The 21,299-nt window shown below is 37.0% G+C and overlaps 1 protein-coding gene across 2 annotated transcripts in view; it reads left to right on the top strand.

The window, feature by feature from the left end:
• STYX (serine/threonine/tyrosine interacting protein) overlaps positions 1-21,299 on the top strand; it is a 44,548-nt gene that overhangs the window by 5,553 nt on the left and 17,696 nt on the right. Inside the window, exons 2-5 of one of the 2 annotated variants that reach the window (XM_059695805.1) lie at positions 9,108-9,140; positions 10,963-11,016; positions 15,879-15,976; positions 21,121-21,181. In XM_059695805.1, the coding sequence (XP_059551788.1) occupies positions 9,108-9,140; positions 10,963-11,016; positions 15,879-15,976; positions 21,121-21,181 (246 nt within the window). The remainder of the gene's footprint in view (positions 1-9,107; positions 9,141-10,962; positions 11,017-15,878; positions 15,977-21,120; positions 21,182-21,299) is intronic. The other variant, XM_059695812.1, reaches the window with a different exon arrangement.

The following is a 21,299-nucleotide window of genomic DNA, read 5'->3' as shown; positions in this document are numbered from 1 at the left end:
ACCTAGACATGTGCCCTGACCATGAATTGAATGAACTGTGATCTCCTGGTTGATATGTTGATGCTCAACCACTGAACCACGCCGGCCAGGCCATTTATCTATTGATGGATCCTTGAACATTTTTTAACATTTTTCTGCCCCATAATGCAGTTTTATAGATGCTGTAACTTTGCATTTGTATGAGAAAGAAGATAGAATGAAAGATGTCTTAATAATATACGGTACCCTTTATCATTGATGTTTGGAGGATTTTCACTTGTGAATTAATTTTTATTAGGAGCAGGTGTGTTTCACAATTAGGGATACAGTGGGGCCTTGACTTACAGTTTAATTCACTCGTCCCAAGACCGAGCTCGTTAAGGAGTTCGTTAAACTCAAATTACTCTATCAACTCAATGCAAAAAATCGGCTGAGAGACAGCTGGTATCTCAAAAAACTTGTTAGTCGGGACACTCGTAAGTCAAGGCCCCACTGTATTTTGACTTAGTTGGCTTGCTTTCGTTTGAAAAATATAGTTGGGCTACTTGGTTAATCAACAAAATTTGGGAAATTGATTCTTCTAATTAATATTAACTCACTAGATTGACAGTTATACTAGGAGTCTGCCCAATTAATAATACCATTTCTAAAGTGATGATTTTAGGAGCAGTATGGGCAGGCAGAAATTATGATTGGCAAGACTTGGTTATTATAGATCTATTCAGACCTATGGATGTCTGGTAGAGCAAGACTGTGAGCATGGATAACTTTTAAAATCTTGATACAGTATGCCAAAGGCATGAGCAGGAATGGTAGACTAAGAAGGTTTAAGATTTGTTCTGTAGGTAGGTAGTAATCCAGGCTAGGGCAACAAGGAGGGAAGACTCTTGAGATCAAGAATAGTTCCAAATGAAATATTCTGTGATAGAAAGCTTTTAAGTTTCAAAGGATACAAGCCTAGTTATAGTAGTCCTGATACTCACTTAAGGAGGCTGCAAACTTATCTGTCCTATGCATAGGAATAATTTTTCATTCTCTATAACTTGCTTTTTTACTCCTATAATACCTTTCCTTTCCTTGAAGCCTCTTTTTCACTCAAATTTTCAGGTAAATTTTGAATTCTATCCCATATGTTCATGCTTGATCTGATATAAAATGTTTTAAATTATTGGACAGTGAAAATTATTTTCTTCAAAAATTTTTTTGGGTAAATGATATTGCAGAACCTCGTTTCCCTATATATTTTCCCATTTTTTTTATTTTATCATGCACAATTTAGAGATTTTATTTTAGGTAAACTCAAAAGTACACGTTTCTTTAATCACTTTTCTTTCTCACGGCTTGACAGGTTGCTCCAGGAAAATAAGGCTGGCTATTTAAAAAGAAAAAAAAAAGAAAAATGATTCATAGTATCTTGTGCAATGATTACTGAATGCACATCTGTTGTGTGCTTATTCTGTATTTGTCTTTATTGCTGAGATGTGTCTCCTGAAGGTGGCATATTGTTTGGGTTTTGTTTTTTCGATCCACTCCTCTATTCTGCGCCTTTTTTATTGGTGAGTTCAGTCCATTTACATTTAGGGTGATATTGATACATGAGGATTACCTGTAGCTGTTATATCTTTTGTTTTCTGGTAGCTCTGTGTCTCCTTTGTTTTCCCCCCCCCCCCCCCCCCTATGTTTCTGTCTGTTATTTTAGTTTGGTGGCATTCTGTGATTTTTTTAATTTGTTTACTATTTCCTCTTTTTTAATATTATGTGTCTGTGTGTTTTGTTTTTCAGTGTGGTTACCATTAGGCGTTGGAAAAGAAAGTTTCATATATACAGCAGTTCTTTTTTCTTCTGAATGTTCCTTCATTTCCCCTTTGAAAATTCAGGCCTTTACCACCTCCCCTTTTATGTTTCTTTTTTAACTGTCTTTTTAAAAAATGTTTTTATCCTTTATTTTTTATGTTATATTTAAGTATATAGTACCTTTTCTGAATAAGGGTTGAAATTTCCTGTTTCTGTCTGTCTGTTAGTCATCTTACTCATAGTTTTGAATAGAAAAACCCCTTTGCATTTCCTGTAATGCAAATCTTGTGCTAAATTCACTCAGCTTCTGTATGTCTGGAAAAGTCTTTATTTCTCCTTCATATCTAAAGGATAACTTTGCTGGATATATTATTCTTGGCTGGTAATTTCTCTCTGTCAAATGGTTGGAATATTTGATTCCACTGTCCCCTGGCTTTTAGGATTTCTGCTGAAACCCTAATGGGATTTTCTTTATAGTTTACTGTCTTCTTTTCCCAGGCTGCCTTGAGAATTCTTTCTTTTCCATAAAATTTTTTTTAATTGATTTGAGAGAGAAGCATCAATTTGTTGTTCCACCTATCTATGCATTCATTGGTTGTTCTTTGTATGTGCCCTGACTGGGGATCAAACCTGCAACCTTGGCATATCGGGACGGGCTCTAATCCAGCAGTCACCAACCGATGGTCTGGACCACTGGTGGTCCGAGAGGTCTGAAAGGTTGGCTACCACTGGTTTAAGGAAACCTTTGGAGCAGCGGTCACCAGCCGGTGGTCTGTGATGTCCGAGAGGTTGGCAACTGCTGCTAACCAACTGAGCTATCTGGCCAGGGCCTGTCACTAATTTTTTATAGTTTTAATATAATGTGCCTTTTGGAGAAGGCCTTCTGGGATTGAGATAATTAGGTGTTCTGTTTGCTTCTTGGATTCAAAGATCCAATGCTTTCCATGGGTTAATATATTTTATTGATTTTTTACAGAGAGGAAGGAAGAGAGAGAGAGAGTTAGAAACATCGATGAGAGAGAAACATCGATCAGTTGCCTCCTGCACATCCCCTACTGGGAATGTGTCCGCAACCCAGGTACATGCCCTTGACCGGAATCGAACCTGGGACCTTTCAGTCCGCAGGCCGACGCTCTATCCACTGAGCCAAACCGGTTCCGGCATATTTGTTGTTGTTTTTTTGTGGTTTTGTATGTTTGTTTGTTTTTGTTAATCCTCATCCGAGGATATTTTCCATTGATTTTTTAGGAAGAGTGGAAGAGAAAGGAAAAACAGAGAGAAACATCAGTGTGAGAGAAACACATCAATTGGTTGCCTCCTGCAATAAGCCCTGGGTGGCGGTGAGGTTGAAACGGCCCCGGTGAGGTCGGGACGGCCCCGGTGAGGTCGAGATGGCCCCGGTGAGGTCGAGATGGCCCCGGTGAGGTCAGGACGGCCTTGGTGAGGTCGAGATGGCCCCGGTGAGGTCGAAACGGCCCCGGGGAGGTTGGGACGGCTCCGGTGAGGTTGAAACAGCCCTGGTGAGGTCGGGACGGCCCCGGTGAGGTTGAAATGGCACCGGTGAGGTCGGGATGGCCCCGGTGAGGTCGAGATGGCCCCGGTGAGGTCGAGATGGCCCCGGTGAGGCTGAAATGGCCCTGGTGTGGTCGAGATGGCCCCGGTGAGGCTGAAACGGCCCTGGTGAGGTCCGGATGGCCCCGGTGAGGTAGAAACGGCCCCAGTGAGGTCGGGACGGCCCCGGTGAGGTTGAAACTGCCCCAATGAGGTAGGGATAGCCCCGGTGAGGTAGAGATGACCCCGGTGAGGTAGAGATGACCCCAGTGAGGTTGGGACGGCCCCGGTGAGGTTGGGATGGCCCCGGTGAGGTTGGGATGGCCCCGGTGAGGTCAAGACGGCCCTGGTGAGGACGAAACGGCCCCGGTGAGGTTGGGACGGCTCCAGTGAGGTTGGGACAGATAATGGGGACCAGTATAGACTGATGAACAGGGGTAGATACAGAGGCAGAGCAGCATTGAACAGACTGTCAAACTACAGTGGGAAGCCTGGGGAGGGTTTAAGAGATCAACCGAAGGACTTATATGCATGCATATAAGAATAACCAATGGACACAAGACACTAAGGGGTAGGGGAGGCCGGGGGAATGTCAAGGGGGGGGGGAAGGAGACATATGTAATACTCTTTGTAATACTTCAAGAAATAAAAATTATTTAAAAAACAAATAAGCCCTGGGTGGGGGTGCAGGGGGAGTTATTTCCAACCAAGGTACATGCCCTTGACTGGAATTGAACTTGGGACCCTTTGGTCTGCAGGCTGATGCTCTGTCCACTGAGCCAAACTGGCTAGGGCTCATCAACTATTTGTTTGAGTAGGCTATTTGTTCTTTTCCCCCTTTCTTCTCCTTCTGGTATACCATTATTTTTATATTGCTCTTCCTGATGGAGTCAGATATTCTCATAGAATTTCTTTTTCTTTCTTTCTCTTTCTCTCTCTCTCTCTCTCTCCCCCTCTCCCCCTTTCCTTCCTTCCTTCCTTCCTTCCTTCCTTCCTTCCTCCCTCCCTCCCTCCCTCCCTCCCTCCCTCCCTCCCTTCCTCCCTTCCTCCCTTCTTCCCTCCCCTCCCCTCCCCTCCCCCCCTTCCCTTTTCTTTTTCTTTCTTTTTCTTTCTTTTCTTTCTTTCCTCTCAAGTTTCTTCTTCTTCCATCTACATCATTTGTAGATTTCTATCTCCCATAGCTCTATATCTTTCCTCCATCTGGTCAGTGCTATTTCCTAAGCTCACTAGTTTATTGAGTTCCTCAGCTCCAGAGTTTCTGTTTGGATCTTTTTTATTTTTATTTCAAATTATAAGAGAAAGGGCTCTTGGAGCTAAGGACCCTAACCTTTAACTCCACATTGAGTAGGTTCCAAGAAAGGAGACTGAAAGTGTAAGGAGGTGCCTCTAGCCAACTGAGAGGGCGATAAGGCACCTACATTAACTGGTGATACTGTCAAAACAATGAAGTTGGACCTTGGTTCTTGAGTTCTGCAAAGAATTCAGAGCTAAGAACCCAAATTTTGAGAAGTTTATTTAGAAAGTTACAGAGGTAGTAAAAATGAGGCATAGAAGAAATGGGTTAAGGAAACAAGTTTCAGAGGCAAAAGAAGGGCCCTTGGAGCTTAAGAAAGTACACTTGAAAAGAAGGGTGTGCTCTGAGAAGAGAGAAAGTGACTATTTGGTCCTTTTTAAAAAATGTTTTTATTGATTTTTAGAGCGAAAGGGATAGAGAGATAGAAGCATCGATGACACAAAAATATCCTCCTACATGCCCCCTACTGGGGATCAACCTGCAAACGGGGCATGTTCCTTGATCGGAATCGAACCATGGCCTCCTGGTTCCTGGGTCTATGCTCAACCACTGAGTAACACCAGCTGGGCTTATTTGGTTCTTTAAAGATTAATCTCTTTGGTAAAGTATTTCTTTTGTATGTGTCCTGACTGGGGATCAAACTTGCAACCTTGGCATATCGGAACAAGGCTCTCTAACCAACTGAGCTATTTTATTTTATTTCATTAAACTGCCTGAGTTTTCTTATATTTTGTTGAGTTTTAGGAGATGCAGTCTTGAATTCTCTGTCATTTAAATAATATATTTTGATGTCTTTAAGTTTATTTTCTGGAGATGTTTTCATTTTCTTTCTGAGATACCTTGTTGCCTTGGTTTCATGGTATTTGATAGATTTTTCCCTCTGCCTAGGGAATGCAATCTGCTTTTTAAAAAGAGTGATCCTTCTTTATTTAGCAGGTCAATAAGAAGAGGTTTTTTGTTGTCCAGTACGTTGTGCTGAAGTGTTTTTGTTTTCTCTTGCACTGCTTTGTTTTCTTGGATCTCTGTGGGTAAGCGAAAGACCACAGCTAACCTGTCACTGGGTTTAGCTACAATATGTGCTGACCACTCAGGCAGGAATGTTTCTACCTTTCTGCTCCGAAGTGCTTCAGAGAGTGCACACTGCAATCTGATTCCTCCCCTCTTCTGAGACCTCATATTTTCCAACTCTGAATTTAGGTCATTTGAAAGGTCACTTCTATTTTCCAGTTCACAAATTCTTTCTTTATCGTGTCCTTTCTTCTGTTTAATTCACCCACTGTTTTTTCTTTTTTTAAATTCAATTGCACTTTTTCGTTTCTACATATTCCATTGCCTCTCTTAAAATGAGTTTCTTAATTGATTGTCATATTTTTGCTACTCTCTTTACTTATTGTATTAAATGTTTGGTGTGGGTTTTTTTTTAATCCTCACCTGAAGATATCGTCATTGTTTTTGAGAGAGAGACAGACAGACAGACAAACATGGATATGAGAGAGACACATCGATCAGTTTTCTCTTCTACATGCCCCAACTAGGAATCAAACCCACCACCTTTCAGTGTATAGGATGATTCCCCAACCAACTGAGTGACACTGTCCATAGCTATATGTGTTTTGAATTTTTCATCATTGTCCTATCTGCAGGTCTGTAGATGTTATTCAGTTATATCAGCTTTTCATGGTAGCTCATTTCCACTACCACCTTTTTTTTAGTCAGTTTTTTTTATTGTGAGCTCATTGGAACTTACCTGTGTGAATTCTTTCTTTCTTTCTATTTTATTTTATTTTATTTTATTTTATTTATTTATTTTATTTATTTATTTATTTATTTATTTATTTATTTATTTTATTTATTTTATTTTATTCCTCACCCGAGGATATTTTCCCACTGATTTTTAGAGAGAGTGGGAGAGAGGGAAAGACAGAGAAATATCGATGTGTGAGAAATATATCGATTGGTTGATTCCTGCTCGAACCCTGACCAGGGCCTGGGCCGGGGAGGAGCCTGCAACCAAGGTACGTGCTCTTGACCAGAATTGAACCCGGGACCCTTCATTTCACAGGCCAATGCTCTGTCCATTGAGCCAACCCAGCTAGGGACCAGCTTTTTATGTTTTATTTGACTTCTCATTTTGAGCAAGTCCTAGGCTTTGTCTTAATCTCACATGTACAGTGCTATTTAAAATATGACTGTGATGAGGATGTGGAACAACTACAACCTCCATTCCTTGCTGGTGGAAGTGTACTAGTAAATTAGTTTTGGAAAACTTTTGGTATTGGTATCACCCTTGTGATCTAGCAATTCCATTGCTACTTACATATCCAAGAGAAAGGAATGCATATGACTACCAAAGGGCACATACTAGTAAAAACATTTTCATAGCATCTTTATTCATAATTGCCAAAACCTGGAAGCTACTTAAATCTCCACAGGAGAATGAGTAAATTGTGTAATATTCATACAGTAGTATACGGCACAGAAATAAAAAGGGGAAAACTGACATACACTACAACATGGGTTAAACCCAGACATTAAGTGGAATGAAAGAAGCAAGACATAAAATAGTTGATTCCATTTATAAGAAGTTAAAAAACAAGCAAAACTAATCTGTAGTGATTAACTTGCCTGTTAATTTAGCTGTGCATTTAAAGATTATTTTTTACATAGATAAATTTTATTTTTTGTGTTTTTCATTTAATTTTTCCATTTATTCACTCTGTGCCTTCTCCACTCCCCCACAATCACCACACTGTTGTCCATATTCATAAGTTCTCATTTTTAGAAAATTTTATTTATTGATTTTGAAAGAGATGGAGAGGTGGAGAGAGGGGGGGGGGGGGAGGGAGGGAGGGAGGGAGGGAGGGGGAGAGAGAGAGAGAGAGAGAGAGAGAGAGAGAGAGAGAGAGAGAGAGAGAGAAGAGAGAAGAGAGAAGAGAGAAGAGAGAAGAGAGAGATTTGTTGTTCCACTTATTTATGCATTCATTGGTTGATTCTTATATGTGCCCTGACCAGGAATTGAACTCGCAATCTTGATGTATCGGGATGATGCTCTAACAGAATTACCCGACCAGGGCCAACTTCTCTCTTTTTTTTAAACGTTTTTTATTGATTTTTAAAGAGAGAGGAAGGGAGAGAGAAAGACAGAAACATGGATGAGAGAGAAACATCAGTTGATTGGCTACCTCCTGCACACTCCCTACTGGGTATCAAGCCCGTAACCTGGGCATGTGCCCTGATCAAGAATCGAACTGGCGACCTCTTAGTGCATGGGACCATGCTCAATCAATTGAGCCACATGAGCTGGGCTTTATTCCTTTTTTAAACTGTCATTACATAGACAATTTCTCAGGATTTATAATCTACTACTACTACATTGCTGAGACCAGTTTTCAAGATTAAAATGTATTTTCTGTTTCTTCTCTGTTTTTTTTGTGTGTTTTTTTAAAGCCTGCTGGCATTGCAGGAGTAGAATATTCTCCCTTTCTATTATGGGTGTATAAAAGTTCTACATTATGTGCTAAAAATACTTTTCTGAGTTGGGGAATCAGGATAAAGGAGATTTCTCGTACAATTTTTTGCAACTTTTCTGTAATCCTAAAATTATTTTAAAATAAAAGGTTTGTGTGTTATTTAAAAAAAGAGCAACACTTCTAGTTTTAACTTCAGAAAGCTAATTACTATTTATAATTCTGAGTTTTAAGCAACCAAGTTAGAGACTTGGAATGCAATCCATTTACAAATTAGGACTATCTGTACTGTATTTGATTTTTCATGTCAATGTACTGTCATTTCTTTGTTCTTTTCCTAACTTTTAAAATATTTTGTCTTTGCCATTGGCATTTTGCATTATTTTCTGACTTCTTTATCTTGGTCTGCATTCCAAAGACAGAATGAAATCTATGCTTTCTTGAAATGTATATTTCAAACGAGTTGAACAAGACAGAATCTTAAGCCCAAGTAAGGTATGGGAAAGGCTGTTTCACAAGCACCTGGCAAATCAGAGATGGCAAATACTTGTCATACACCATTTTTCTTTCATCCATTGCAGATATTGCTTATTGACCACAACACTCTTCTTCCTTAGTCTTTTCCACACTTTGTTTTAGCTATCTACTGCCAGTTGATCTGAGTTAGCATGAATGTAAAAAAAAAAAATGTCTATCAATATCTGTAATTTAGAGGATTATTTGGGGGAGAAACTTCTGGAATATCTATTCTTATAATTCATGAACTATTCCATCCATTGTATGAAGTAATATAATCATAATTTTGGAAGGCCAAATATTTAAAGAATACCTTGTTTCTTGTTACTTATATTTTCAGGTGTTTGTGTAGCTAATTGATTCTGCTATTTTTATAGAATATTCTTAAAGTATAAACTTTTCTTAAAATTCCACATGCTTGAATGTCACATCTTTAATTTTTAATTGGGTGACATTTTTTATAATGTTATTTAACTTTTATTCTTGTGTTTTTCTTTATTTTTAAGGAGTGGACCTATCCTATGAGACGAGAGATGCAGGTATGACAACCTTATTGTTTACTGGAGGCCTGGTGCACGAATAGTGCATGGGTGGGGTCCAGCCAGCCCTCCCGATCAGGGTAATTGGACTGGCGGGAGTGAGAGGAGGAGGGGACATGGGAGGTTGGCCGGCCGGCCCCACCCTCTGGTTGAATTCCGGTCGAACTCCCAGTGGAGGGGACAATTTGCATGTTACCCTTGTATTATATAGGATCATTAAATAACCTAATTTCACAAAGGATTTGAATCCTTTGTGGCTCATCTGTTGACTCATACTCTGTAGGTTCATCACTAAGTATTTTTAAATATTAACAGATTTAAACTTAATTGTGGATCTTAAAAAGATGGGAAATGAATTGTTGCAGTTCTTATTTTTAAGATTAGAACCATGGACAGTAATATATGTACTTGCTTAATGAGTCAGTTTGTTTTTCTGCATCTAAAAAATTTGGTACAGTATTTTGATTCCTTTTGAAAGTAGTTTGTTCTGTTTGTCTAGTTTAGATACATCCAGGAGAGTTCAGTGTATATGGAAATCTGTCAGTCAGGCTATATCATACCTTAGATATATTAGTGATTTCCAATCAATTTCCAAAACTCCTCCAGAAGACCGAGTTGAATTCTCCCAGTATGGAATGACCTAAGTGATAGCTAATTAACAGTTCACTTTTCTTTTGCATTTCTCACCATTTACAGTCACTCTGCTAGACCTAGGATCAAGCAATATCTTTTGTTCCTGGGAATCCTTTTACTTCTAAAAATCTGTTTCTTTTCTTTCTTAGTGAAAATCCATTTTTTAAAAGTATGTGAGTAACTAAGAGCCATTTTACTTGGTGCTGTGGAGAATGCAAAGATGAGAAAAATGTTATTTCTGCTCACAAGAAGCTGTTAGAAGAAATCAGACAATATCCCATAGAACTGAACTACTACGTTAGTATCTTGGGTATGATACAGCCTGACTGAAAGCATTCTATATTGAATTCACATAGAATAAGCTTTAATGCAATATTCAGAAAGTACTTATTTAAATTGTTAAAAATGTCAATAAGCAAACATTTGATATTCACCTTTTTTTCACTTGCTGTACTTTATTTCTATTATTAACTATAGATAGCAGTTCTTTTTTTAAAATATATTTTTGTTGATTTCAGAGAGGAAGGGGGACGGAGAGAGAGAGATAGAAACATCAGTGATGAGAGAGAATCATTGATCGGCTGCCTCCTGCCCACCCCCTACTGGGGATCGAGCCCTCAGCCCAGGCATGTGCCCTTGACAGGAATCAAACCTGGGACCCTTAACTCTGTAGGCAGATGCTCTATCCACTGAGCTATGCCGGCAGGGCTAGATAGCAGTTCTAATCTTGTATCGGGTACTGCTTTTGAGTTGGCTGAATAAGGTTTAATGTAATTCCAAAGGGAAGATTTTCTTTATGCCTATTTCTAGATTTTAGCTGAGACTAGAAGTAAAATTAGAGGTGTTTTATTAATGTAAAAGAAATCCTACAATGTATTAATTCTACCCAAACTGCTATAAAAGCACTATTGTCAGTAAAACTCGGAGAAGAAAAAAGCACTGTAGAAGTTCAAATATCTGGAATGTATTCAGAACCACATTTGAATTTTGAATGTCTCGTTTGATATATAAAGCACATATTCATTTTTCTTCCCAATCATTTGCTCATTGTAGCTGGGAAATGCTCTCTAGATAATAAGCTTTTTAGCAAATTATTATAACTATGAAAACACGCAATATCCACTTTTATGGTACATATTTTATATAGATTTAAATTGCTGATGGTAAATATCTCAATTTTTTTTTCTAGGAAATTTTACCTGGATTATTTTTAGGCCCATATTCTTCTGCTATGAAAAGCAAGGTATGAACTTTACGTTAGGTTTGTTAAGAGATTTTATTAACTAACTTTTTTGTAGTAATTTTTTTTTTTTTAGTAGAGTTTTATTTGAGGGAGAGTTCACAAATAATTGCATGTTAACAGTAATTGTTACTCTGGAGTACCTGCCTCTTTCCAAATTTTACTGGCCAGTGATTCTCAAGTGTTTAACCACAAATCATAAATGAAGTTTCTATTTTTTTTTTCTCATGAAATCCTTGTGTTTGAAAGATTTACCAAATAGTGGACCTTTATTTAATGATTTATTTACCCTCTAAAATATAAAGCCCAAAATAAGGATATTTTAGTTAGCCTTTCCTTATCAAGGGTGTGTGTTTGTGTGTCTGTCTGTGCATGCACATACACACACTTATTTTGATTGAAGTGGATCAAATCTTATTTTTGTTTTTCCAGACTTTAGAGGTCTGGATGCTCTAAGTTCTGAAGTATTGCTCTCTATATAAATGTCCTATAGCAGGGGTGGGCAACCTTTTTGTGAGTGCTTGCCAAAACCAGCAAAATCTCTGACTCAAAATTCTTCTGCATGCCAACCCTAATTTTTTGAGAATGTTACGCCTACTTGATCTCTCTTAAGGTGTACGTATGTGAAGAACCTTGAAGAAATAATAAAATTCATTCGAGTGACAAAAACACAGTATATGATGATGAAAAATACATTTATTTATTATTTTTTTTTAAATATATTTTATTGATTTTTTACAGAGAGGAAGGGAGAGAGATAGAGAGTCAGAAACATCGATGAGAGAGAAACATCGATCAGCTGCCTCCTGCACATCTCCTACTGGGGATGTGCCCGCAACCCAGGTACATGCCCTTGACCGGAATCGAACCTGGGACCTTTCAGTCCGCAGGCCGATGCTCTATCCACTGAGCCAAACCGGTTTCGGCAATACATTTATTTTTTAATGTATACATGTACACTGATAGTCCAACAGAAAACTTTATGACTCCGTTTGATATTATCAGTGGGACTTTTGCTGCTGCATCACTGATGACAGAGATTTTACATCAGGTTTATATTTCGTGACCTTCAGAGATATGCACGAGCTACTACTTTCATCCATCAGGCTACTCCTATTATGAGACTTAACAAAATTCATCACTGAGAACAAAGACTCACAAGCATATGTGGATGAAAACATGGAGAGTAACGCTGTTGCAAAGTTTTTTAAACAAAAAATTTTCTGGAATGGCATTCCAAGTCCTCAATAGTTCGTTTTTGACACTTCTCTCTGGTACTCCTGTCTCTAATCGCTTTTTTTTTCAATGTTTTCCAAGTCAACTCTAAGGTCAATAAATTTCTGCTTCCAAATTGAGCTACTCTGAAATTCAGTCAACTGCATTTCAAAGTCAGCCATGTCTATCCATGCAAACATTTGTAAGTTTAGTTCCTCCAGTTTCATGCTGTCTGGAAACCTCATGAATTTTGCTGTCTCTTCCAGTTCTCTGAATTTCGCAAATCTTGAGAAGAACTGCTCAATAGTTGATTCGATGATGTTTAAAAACAGTTTTTGAAGGCTTTGACAGTCTGTTCTGTCATCTTTTGGGAAATCTTTGATGTGCCTCTTGAGGTTTGGGAAATATCTAAATCTCCCACCATCCACATCCCTCTTAAAGATTTCCTGTTTCTTTTAAAAAACCTTTATGTAACCAAAGATAACATCAAGTGTCTTGCCAGTTCCTTGTAGTTTAACATTTATGTCATTCAAATGTTCGCAAAAATTGTAAATGGAAGATTATAAGAGAGGGTTTCACGTGCCAGCAAAAGTTACTGGCGTGCCATGTTTGGCACACGTGCCAGGGGTTGCCCACCCCTGTCCTATGGTGTCAAACTGAAATAGATTTCTTCAGTTACACAATTAAGAGTATAGATCTCATTTTAATATATGTAGCAGTATCATTGCTACTTTCTAGAGAATTCAGCCCTATGAATTATGACAGTTCTACTAATTATCTTTGGATTAGAATGTGAAACATTGTATCACAAATGTTATCCCCCAAACTTTGCCTATTTAGAAGTCAGTATTCTTACCTACTTATAATAGGTTTTGTAAAAATGGTAGAATTTTCAACTTTCATGATATAATTTGATGTATTTTTGAATTTTGGGTGATTTGGAAGGTTTTTTGACCGTTGAGTCATCCTGGTCATTTTGATGGCCTGCCACTACGTTGGAAAGGATAGGTCAGACAACTGTAGATTTAAATGTGACTTACTTTGTAAAAGACAAACATAAAGTTATCGCCCAAATAATGTAGTGTTCACAAAATACTGGCCTTCAAGATGGTTTTAATTTTTTGTTGTATTCTCACTACCAATTCTACTGTCTGTCATATTAAATAATAAATATTTGTATATAGATCTATCTCTTCAAAAGCTTATATGGCAAATTTGATTATTTTTCACCCTGAGTCACCAATATTTCTTTTCATAACCATCATTCCAAAATATATAACAACAAAATAAAACATTATAAGGAGATAGAGAAACTTTAGGGAATAAACTCCTTTCCTAGGACTCATTATTTAAGCCTATCCTTTATTACATTCAAATACCGTTTTAATAAAAAGGGCAAACTAAGGCCCTTTGTAACTGTTAAACTATTTCTTTTGTAAAACTCCTCTGTTGTTTGTAAGTATGAAAACGTCGTAATTTGTTTTATATAACCAAATCTATTAAACAGTAAAAAGTACTCTCTTTGCTATTGCATTTGGATTCTATTTTGATAATCAGGCTTGTTTTTACTTATTAATAACCTAATATGCCTTCAAATTGTTTTTGTCCACAATTATATATGTTGTCTTCTAGTTCCTCACATTAATAGATATGAAATCTTCAGATTATCATAGATCAAATGTGAGCAAAGGAATGAATGTTGAAATCATTTTGTAGGTTGGATAAATGTGAATATGCGACATTAATTATTAATCCTACCAAATGCTTACCTCCCTTCTTATTCAAGATATACTTAGAAATAGAAAGATAATTTAACTCTCTAATCTCTGTTAGACATAGGAAAATTTGCTGCAAAAATTAATATTTAAAGCTTTTGAAAACCTTGTTTTCTTAATTAGCTCAGGCTGCTATAATAAAATACTTGGTGCTTATAATAAAAGACTGGGTGGTTTCAACAACAGACATTTATTTCTCACAGTTCTGGAGGATGGGAAGTCTGAAATCAGGGTGCCAACAAGATTAGGTTTTGGTGAGTTCCCTCTTCCTAGCTTGCCAAAGGCTGCCTTCTAGCTGTATCTTCACATCATAGAGAGGAAACTAATGTCTCTTCCTCTTATAAGAGGACTAATTCCATCATAGAGGCTCCACCCTCATGACCTCATCTAAGCCAACAACCTTGAGAGGTGTCTATCTGATTACTTTCCAGAGACATACCTCCTAATACCATCACCTTGGAAGTTAGGGCTTCAACATGAGTTTTAGGAGGGTACATTCAGTCCATAGCAAATATAAATTATCCTTTGACTTCTCTCATAAATTATTAGTATTACTGTTCTGGAGTATTTAATGTAGAAAGTGGGAATTCAATATATAGGATTATAGGATTAAATATCATAGAAAACTCAAGATTATTCCGATTCCTCATGTCTACATGAACTGTTCATTTATTAAACATTATTATCGAACCACTACTATGTTTGAGGCACTGTTACACATACTTAATATGAATCATTGAACAAAGTTTTTGCTCTCATAGAATTTACATTTTAGGTATTAAAATAACATCATCTATAAATTCACAGAAAACTAATGGCTTGCAAATAAAAATTTGATATTTCCTAGTGTTGTATTAAATTGCTCTATAATACAAGCCAAAAAAGCACCACAGAATATAAAAAGATAACATTTGGAGTTGCCTATTTTCAACTTTAGTAGAACTTTAAAACCCTGAAAGCTTTCATTGGGTTCTATGAATTGTATTAATTCTGGCTTCTAGCACAAAAAATATACTGGGAGAGGCCAGTAGTAATCTAGAGATTTTGACTCTGGTACTATATTATTAATTAAGTCGGCGATGTTGAACAACTATTTATGTCTTAATTCCCTCTAAAGAAAAACATACCATAGTCAATATATGTAACTACTATTTAATAAACACTTGACATGTGCTGAAGCCACTCTGCCAAACACCACATGTATTATCTACTTCTTATAACCACTTAGTGACTAGGTATTGTTTTCCCCATTTTCACATGAGAAAACTGAACTGCAGGGCTGGATATAAAGCTTGGGCTCTTATGACTCCAAAGTCCATGCTTTCAGCAACTGTATAGTATTGTTTTCCAAATAAATTATCTTTAAGCTCCCATCGAGCTCTAAGATTATAATTGTAAAATAGTCCTATTAGTCTTTTGAGGACATTTAATGTATTAATCTTGAATCATTGAAATCTCTTGCTGATCATTTCAGTTATATTATTTTTTCTATTGATTTCTAAAGAGAATGGAGGGAGGGAGGACAGGGTGAGAGAGATAGAAAGAGAAAGAAACATCATTGTGAGAGAGACATATCGATTGGTTGCCTTCCACACATGACCCTACTGGGGGTGGGGAACCTGCAACCAAAGTACATGCCCTTGACTGGGAATTAAACCTGCAACCCTTTGGTCCACAGACCAATGCTCTACCAATGAACAACTGGCTACAGCAATTATATTATCTTAAAATTAGCTTTAATCCCCTTTATTTAAAGTTCAGATGTGTCTGTATTAATTCTAATGTTGAATTGTGTATTTTCAAACATCTATGTTACAGTAGGATGATGCTTGTATTTTAAACTGTTTCTCTCCCCTGCCTCTTCTTTTTTGATAGCTACCTATACTACAGAAACATGGAGTAACCCATATCATATGCATAAGACAAAATATTGAAGCAAACTTTATTAAACCAAACTTTCAACAATTATTTAGGTAAGATTATTGCTCTTATTTATTAAAATGTTACGTGTAGCAAACATGTAATTGGTTTTTAATTCAAGTTGATTTTGTTATATCAGACTTTCTTCTGTACATAGAGATGGGTTGTACAGCACATCATTTTAAAAATAGATGTCCTTTAAAATATTTTAAATAAGTAATTCATGTACATAACTCAGAATTCTAAAGGTTTGAAATAATGTATATGAAAAGTAGGTTTCCCTATTCCTATCCCCTAAAGACTAAATTCCCTTCATAAAGACATCCAATTGTTACTTCTTTTTGAGTATCCTTCCAGAGTAATGTTACATATATAAGCAAATTCCTAAGGTAAACTATTTTTTTACTCTGGCTTTTAAAAAATTGTATATTTTTTGGAAGTTGCTGCGTATCATTACTTAGAGCTGCATTATTCTTTTTTTTAAAAAAATATATTTGTATTGATTTCAGAAAGGAAGGGAGAGGCAGAGAGAGATAGAAATATCAAAGATGAGAGAGAATCATTGATAGGCTGCCTCCTGCATGCCCCCTACTGGGGATGGAGCCCGCAACCCTGGCATGTGCCCTTGACCAGAATCAAACCTTGGACCCTTCAGTCTGCAGGCCGAAGCTCTATCCATTGAGCCAGACCAGCTAGGAACTGCGTTATTCTTTTTAAGTTGTACAGTAATCTATTGTATGACTACACTAAAATTTATTCAACTGTCTCCTAAACAAACATTTAGATTGTTTCCAGACTTGCTAATATAGCATATAGTCAGTTTCCCTGTACATGTCATTTAATTCATATTAAGTGTATCAGTAAATTTGTAGAAGTGGAATTGCTAGATATGAGCATTTAAAATTTTAATAGGTGCTGCAAATTGCCCTCCAGTGAGTTGGATCAGTCTGCATTTCCACTATGAAGTATATGAGAATAACTCTTTTTGGATCTCTCTTAAACAGAATTATAAAGCATTAAAAATTTTTCCAGATCTCCTGGATTAAAATGGTGTTTCATGTAATTTTAATTTGCCTATCTTATTTATTTTACAGTGAGTGCTGTTGAGCATCTAATAATATATAATTTCTTTATTTTAACTTTATTTTTAAAATTGAGTGTACTACAAGCGGTACAACAATGGTATATAATGAAAGTAAGTCTCTTTCCTCCTCTAAACCCAGATACCTAACTTCTCTCCTGGGAGGCAGCTACTATTAAAACTCTTCCTTGAATATCATTCTAGAGATATTCTGTGTCTATATAAAAGCATATATGTTAAAAACATTTTAATGCTCTGCTTTATTGTTTATAAAAATGAAAGCAACCCGAATGTCCATTAGTATAAGACATTGTAAAATATATTGTGTGAACATACAATAGAATACTATAACCATGAAAAAGAATGAAATTTTTCTGTTATTATGCTACGTGAAATAAGCCAGTCAGAGAAAGACAGATATCACATGATCTCACTTATATGTAGGATCTAATTAACAAAATAAACTGACAAAATAGGACCACAGACATGGAAGCATGGAACAGACAGATTTCAAAGGGAAGTGGGGAGGAGCAACAGGAAGAGATGAACCAAAGAACTGATATGAATATATGCATAACCCTCAGACACAGACAATAGTGAGGTGAAGGCCTAGGGTCGGGTGGGAGCAGGGTGGAGGGGAGCACAGGAGGGAGTAACTGGGGGACATTTGTACTATTTCAACAATAAAAATAAATTTTAAAATATTTAAATATTTATGTGTGTATTGATATGGAATAATCTCTAAGATTCATTAAAAGAAAAATCAGCCTGGCGGCATTGCTCAGTGGTTGAGCATTGACCTATGAACCAGGAGATCACAGTTCGATTCCCAGTTAGGGCACATGCCCGGGTTGCAGCTTGATCCCCAGTGTGGTGCATGCACGTGATTCTCATCATTGATGTTTCTATCTCTCTTTCCCTCTTCTTTTCTCTCTGAAATCGATAAAAAATTAAAAAAAGAAAAACCAAGGTACAGAACCATGTACACTCTCAGTTTGTTTAAAAATGTATACAAGGCATTAGGCATATAATGGGTGTCCCAAAAAATGTATATGCACTTTGAATGGTTATAAAGTCAGTGTTTATTTAATTTTTTTTTTTTTTCAGAGTAAAAGGGAGAGCGGGAGAAAGATCGAAACATCAATGATGAGAAAGAAATTGATCAGCTGCCTCCTGCATGCCCCACACTGGGGATCGAGCTCCCAACACAGGCATATGCTCTCACTGGGAATCAAACCCGTGATCTCCTGGTTCATAGGTCAAAGTTCAACCACCGAGCCACGCTGGCCCAGCATAATGTCAGTGTTTATTAACATACAGTTCATTTTCAAAATTTAAAAGCTTCTACAGAAATTAATAATTTTTTTCAATGCCTGTTTTCAAACTGGACTGTTCTGGTCCAGGCACTGCTGATAACACAAACCAGTGGAATCACAAACATCAAAGAATTGGAATTTCATTCGGAATTTGTGTGCCTTCAATTTGTCAGCTATTGCCGGTTTTGTAACATAAACTTTATCCTGTCTGTATTCCCATAAAAAGTCTAGTAGTACTTTAGGATAAATTTTCTTTGTTCAAAGCTTAGTCTGGCTTCACCTATTATTTCAAATCAGGTAAACCTGAAAAGGAGTGAAAATTAAGTGAATTATTAGCTGTTAAAGTGTATATACATTTTTGAGACACCCTATATATTTTTGTATCTGTAAAGAAAATTTCTGGACTAAGACTAGAAACTTGACAGTGATTGCTTTTCAGAAGGGAAATTCAGGGTCTAGGATGGTAAAGGGATCTATTTTTCATTGCAAATATTTTTTATACTGATAGAACTTTTGACTGTGTACATATTTCTCAGTGAATAAAAATTAGTTTTTAAAAATAAATGTCTATATTTTAAAAATAAAATAGATTGAATTATTTCTAATTGTAAAATAAACACTTGTCCTTTATAGATACTTTGGAAAAACTGAAATGATATTAAGAAAAAATATTTAAAAACTCATTCATAATTCCACAACCTAGATGATATACTTTGGTTAACATTTTGTTATATTTCCTTCTAAATATTTCTTTATTGTATATGTGTATTATGTATATACACACATAGACTTATGTATATTAGAGAAAATGAATGTTATCATTTTACATTTGTTTTTAATACCCAGAGCAGGTTCTTTATACTAATGGAAGAACTCTTTCTCCTTAAACTGAGTGTTGTCTTATAGATTGACTAGAGACCCAGTGCACGATTTGTTCACTGGTGGGGTCCCTTGGCCTGGCCTGTGCCCTCTCGCAATTCAGGACCCCTCGGGGGATGTCAGAGAGCTACAGGCCAGGCCGAGAGACCCCACTGGTGCACAATCAGGGCTGGGAAGGGACTGCGGGAGGGCTGCAGGGTGTGTCCAGTCCGTCTTACCCAGTCCCGATTGGCTGGACCCCTGCAGTAAGCTAATCTACTGTTGGAGTGTCTGTTCCTTGGTGGTCAGTGCATGTCATAGCAACAGGTCAAATGGTTGAATGAACAGTCAGACACTTAGCATATTAGGCTTTTATTATATAGGATAGTTCTAGTGGTTTTTTAAAAATATATGTATGTATATGTTAATATATTTTTATTGATTTCAGAGAGGAAGGGAGAGGGAGATAGAAACATCAATGATGAGAATCATTAATCAGCTGCCTCTTGCACGCCCCCTTCTGGGGATCAAGTGCAACCTGGGCATGTGCCCTTGACGGGAATCGAACCTGGGACCCTTCAGTCCACAGGCTGACACTATCCACTGAGCCAAAACAGCTAGGGGTACTAGTAGTTTTTGACATTCAAATTAGCATATAGTAAAATATTTTAGTTTAACTCTGAATTAACATTTTCTCCCCTGAAGCAATGTTTTATACAACAGGTCTACCTAGTCATTCTAAGATACTATTGTCAGAATCCTTATGGTTTTTACATTGGATTATCCTTGGATCCTGAGCTTCAACTTCTCTCTGATATGCCCTGAATTTATTGGTGTTTTACCATTAAAGAACTGTAATTTTTAAAACAATGCTAACTTAAAAATTAATTTCATAACTTATTTATAGTTATGTTAAGTAAACAGGTTAAGTTGGATAAATTAGAAATGGAAGTTTTTCACAAAATAAAAAAAAGCCTACCATATTAATAATGTCTTATTTTAAATGTTTTCCAAAGCATTAAATTCCAGGACAGGTGGTCTCTTGACTTTTTGCGCTACTGAAGGTTAGTTCAAACAGCGAATTTTTTACTCTTGGCTCCATCAGACTGCCTTTCATTTTGATTAGCTCCTTCTCTTTCAGACTTTAGGCTTCTTCTTTTTTGGGCGGGGGGTGGGAGGGTGGAGAGCGCGAAGGGGCATGGGCCACAGGGCCACAGGATCCGGTTGGGCTCCGGGTGCCCCGGCCTGGCCCCGCCCTGCGCCCAATCTAGGCTTCTTCTGAAGTGCTCTCTGTAGGGTTGTAAGGAGGCGTGGATTACAGGACCATTCAGAGAAGAATCATGTAGGCCTAGAGAAGTAGAAATAGAAGAGTAACAATAATAAATATAGGCACTTTTTGTCTTTATTTTCTAGGTCCATTCTGATCTGGAGGAAGGTCTCGTGATTTTTCTATTTTAACCAGATAGATTTTTTAAAATATTAACATATTCAGAGAAATGTTCACATGTATTATGTAAGGCTTTAGATGTTATGTATGCTGCCCAACTGGCGTTGCTCAGTGGTTGAGCGTCAACTTATGAACCAGGAGATCACAGTTCGATTCCCGGTCAGGGAACATGCCCGGGTTGGGGGCTCGATCCACAATGGGAGGCTTGCAGGAGGCAGCCGATCAGTGATTCTCTCTCATCATTGATACTTCTATCTCTCTCTCTCCCTCTCCCTTCCTCTCTGAAATCAATAAAAAAAAAAAAACATATAAAAAATAATGTTATGTATGCTTTAAGCAATATATAATCTATGGTCCAGTTCTTGGGAATATGATACTTTGAAAGTTGTTTTGCATTCTTTTTATGGTTGTCTAGAAATTTTCAAAGTTAGGTTTTTAATACATAAAGAGAGTTTTGTTTGAAAGTGTGCTTATCACAAAATATTCTATTTTCAGATATTTAGTCTTGGATATTGCAGATAATCCAGTTGAAAATATAATACGTTTTTTTCCCATGGTAGGTATCAATATTTTAATATTACTTAAAATGTATTCATAGTTTGACCTCTTAATTATGGTCTGAACTTTTTCTTTGTTATGGCTAAATTTGTGGTGTTACATATGTTTTTAAAATT

This window comes from Myotis daubentonii, chromosome 1 (assembly GCF_963259705.1).
Source record: "Myotis daubentonii chromosome 1, mMyoDau2.1, whole genome shotgun sequence".
Classification (NCBI taxonomy): Eukaryota; Metazoa; Chordata; class Mammalia; order Chiroptera; family Vespertilionidae; genus Myotis; species Myotis daubentonii.
Note: the sequence above shows the minus strand (reverse complement) of the source record. Positions and strands in the feature narration are given on the sequence as shown.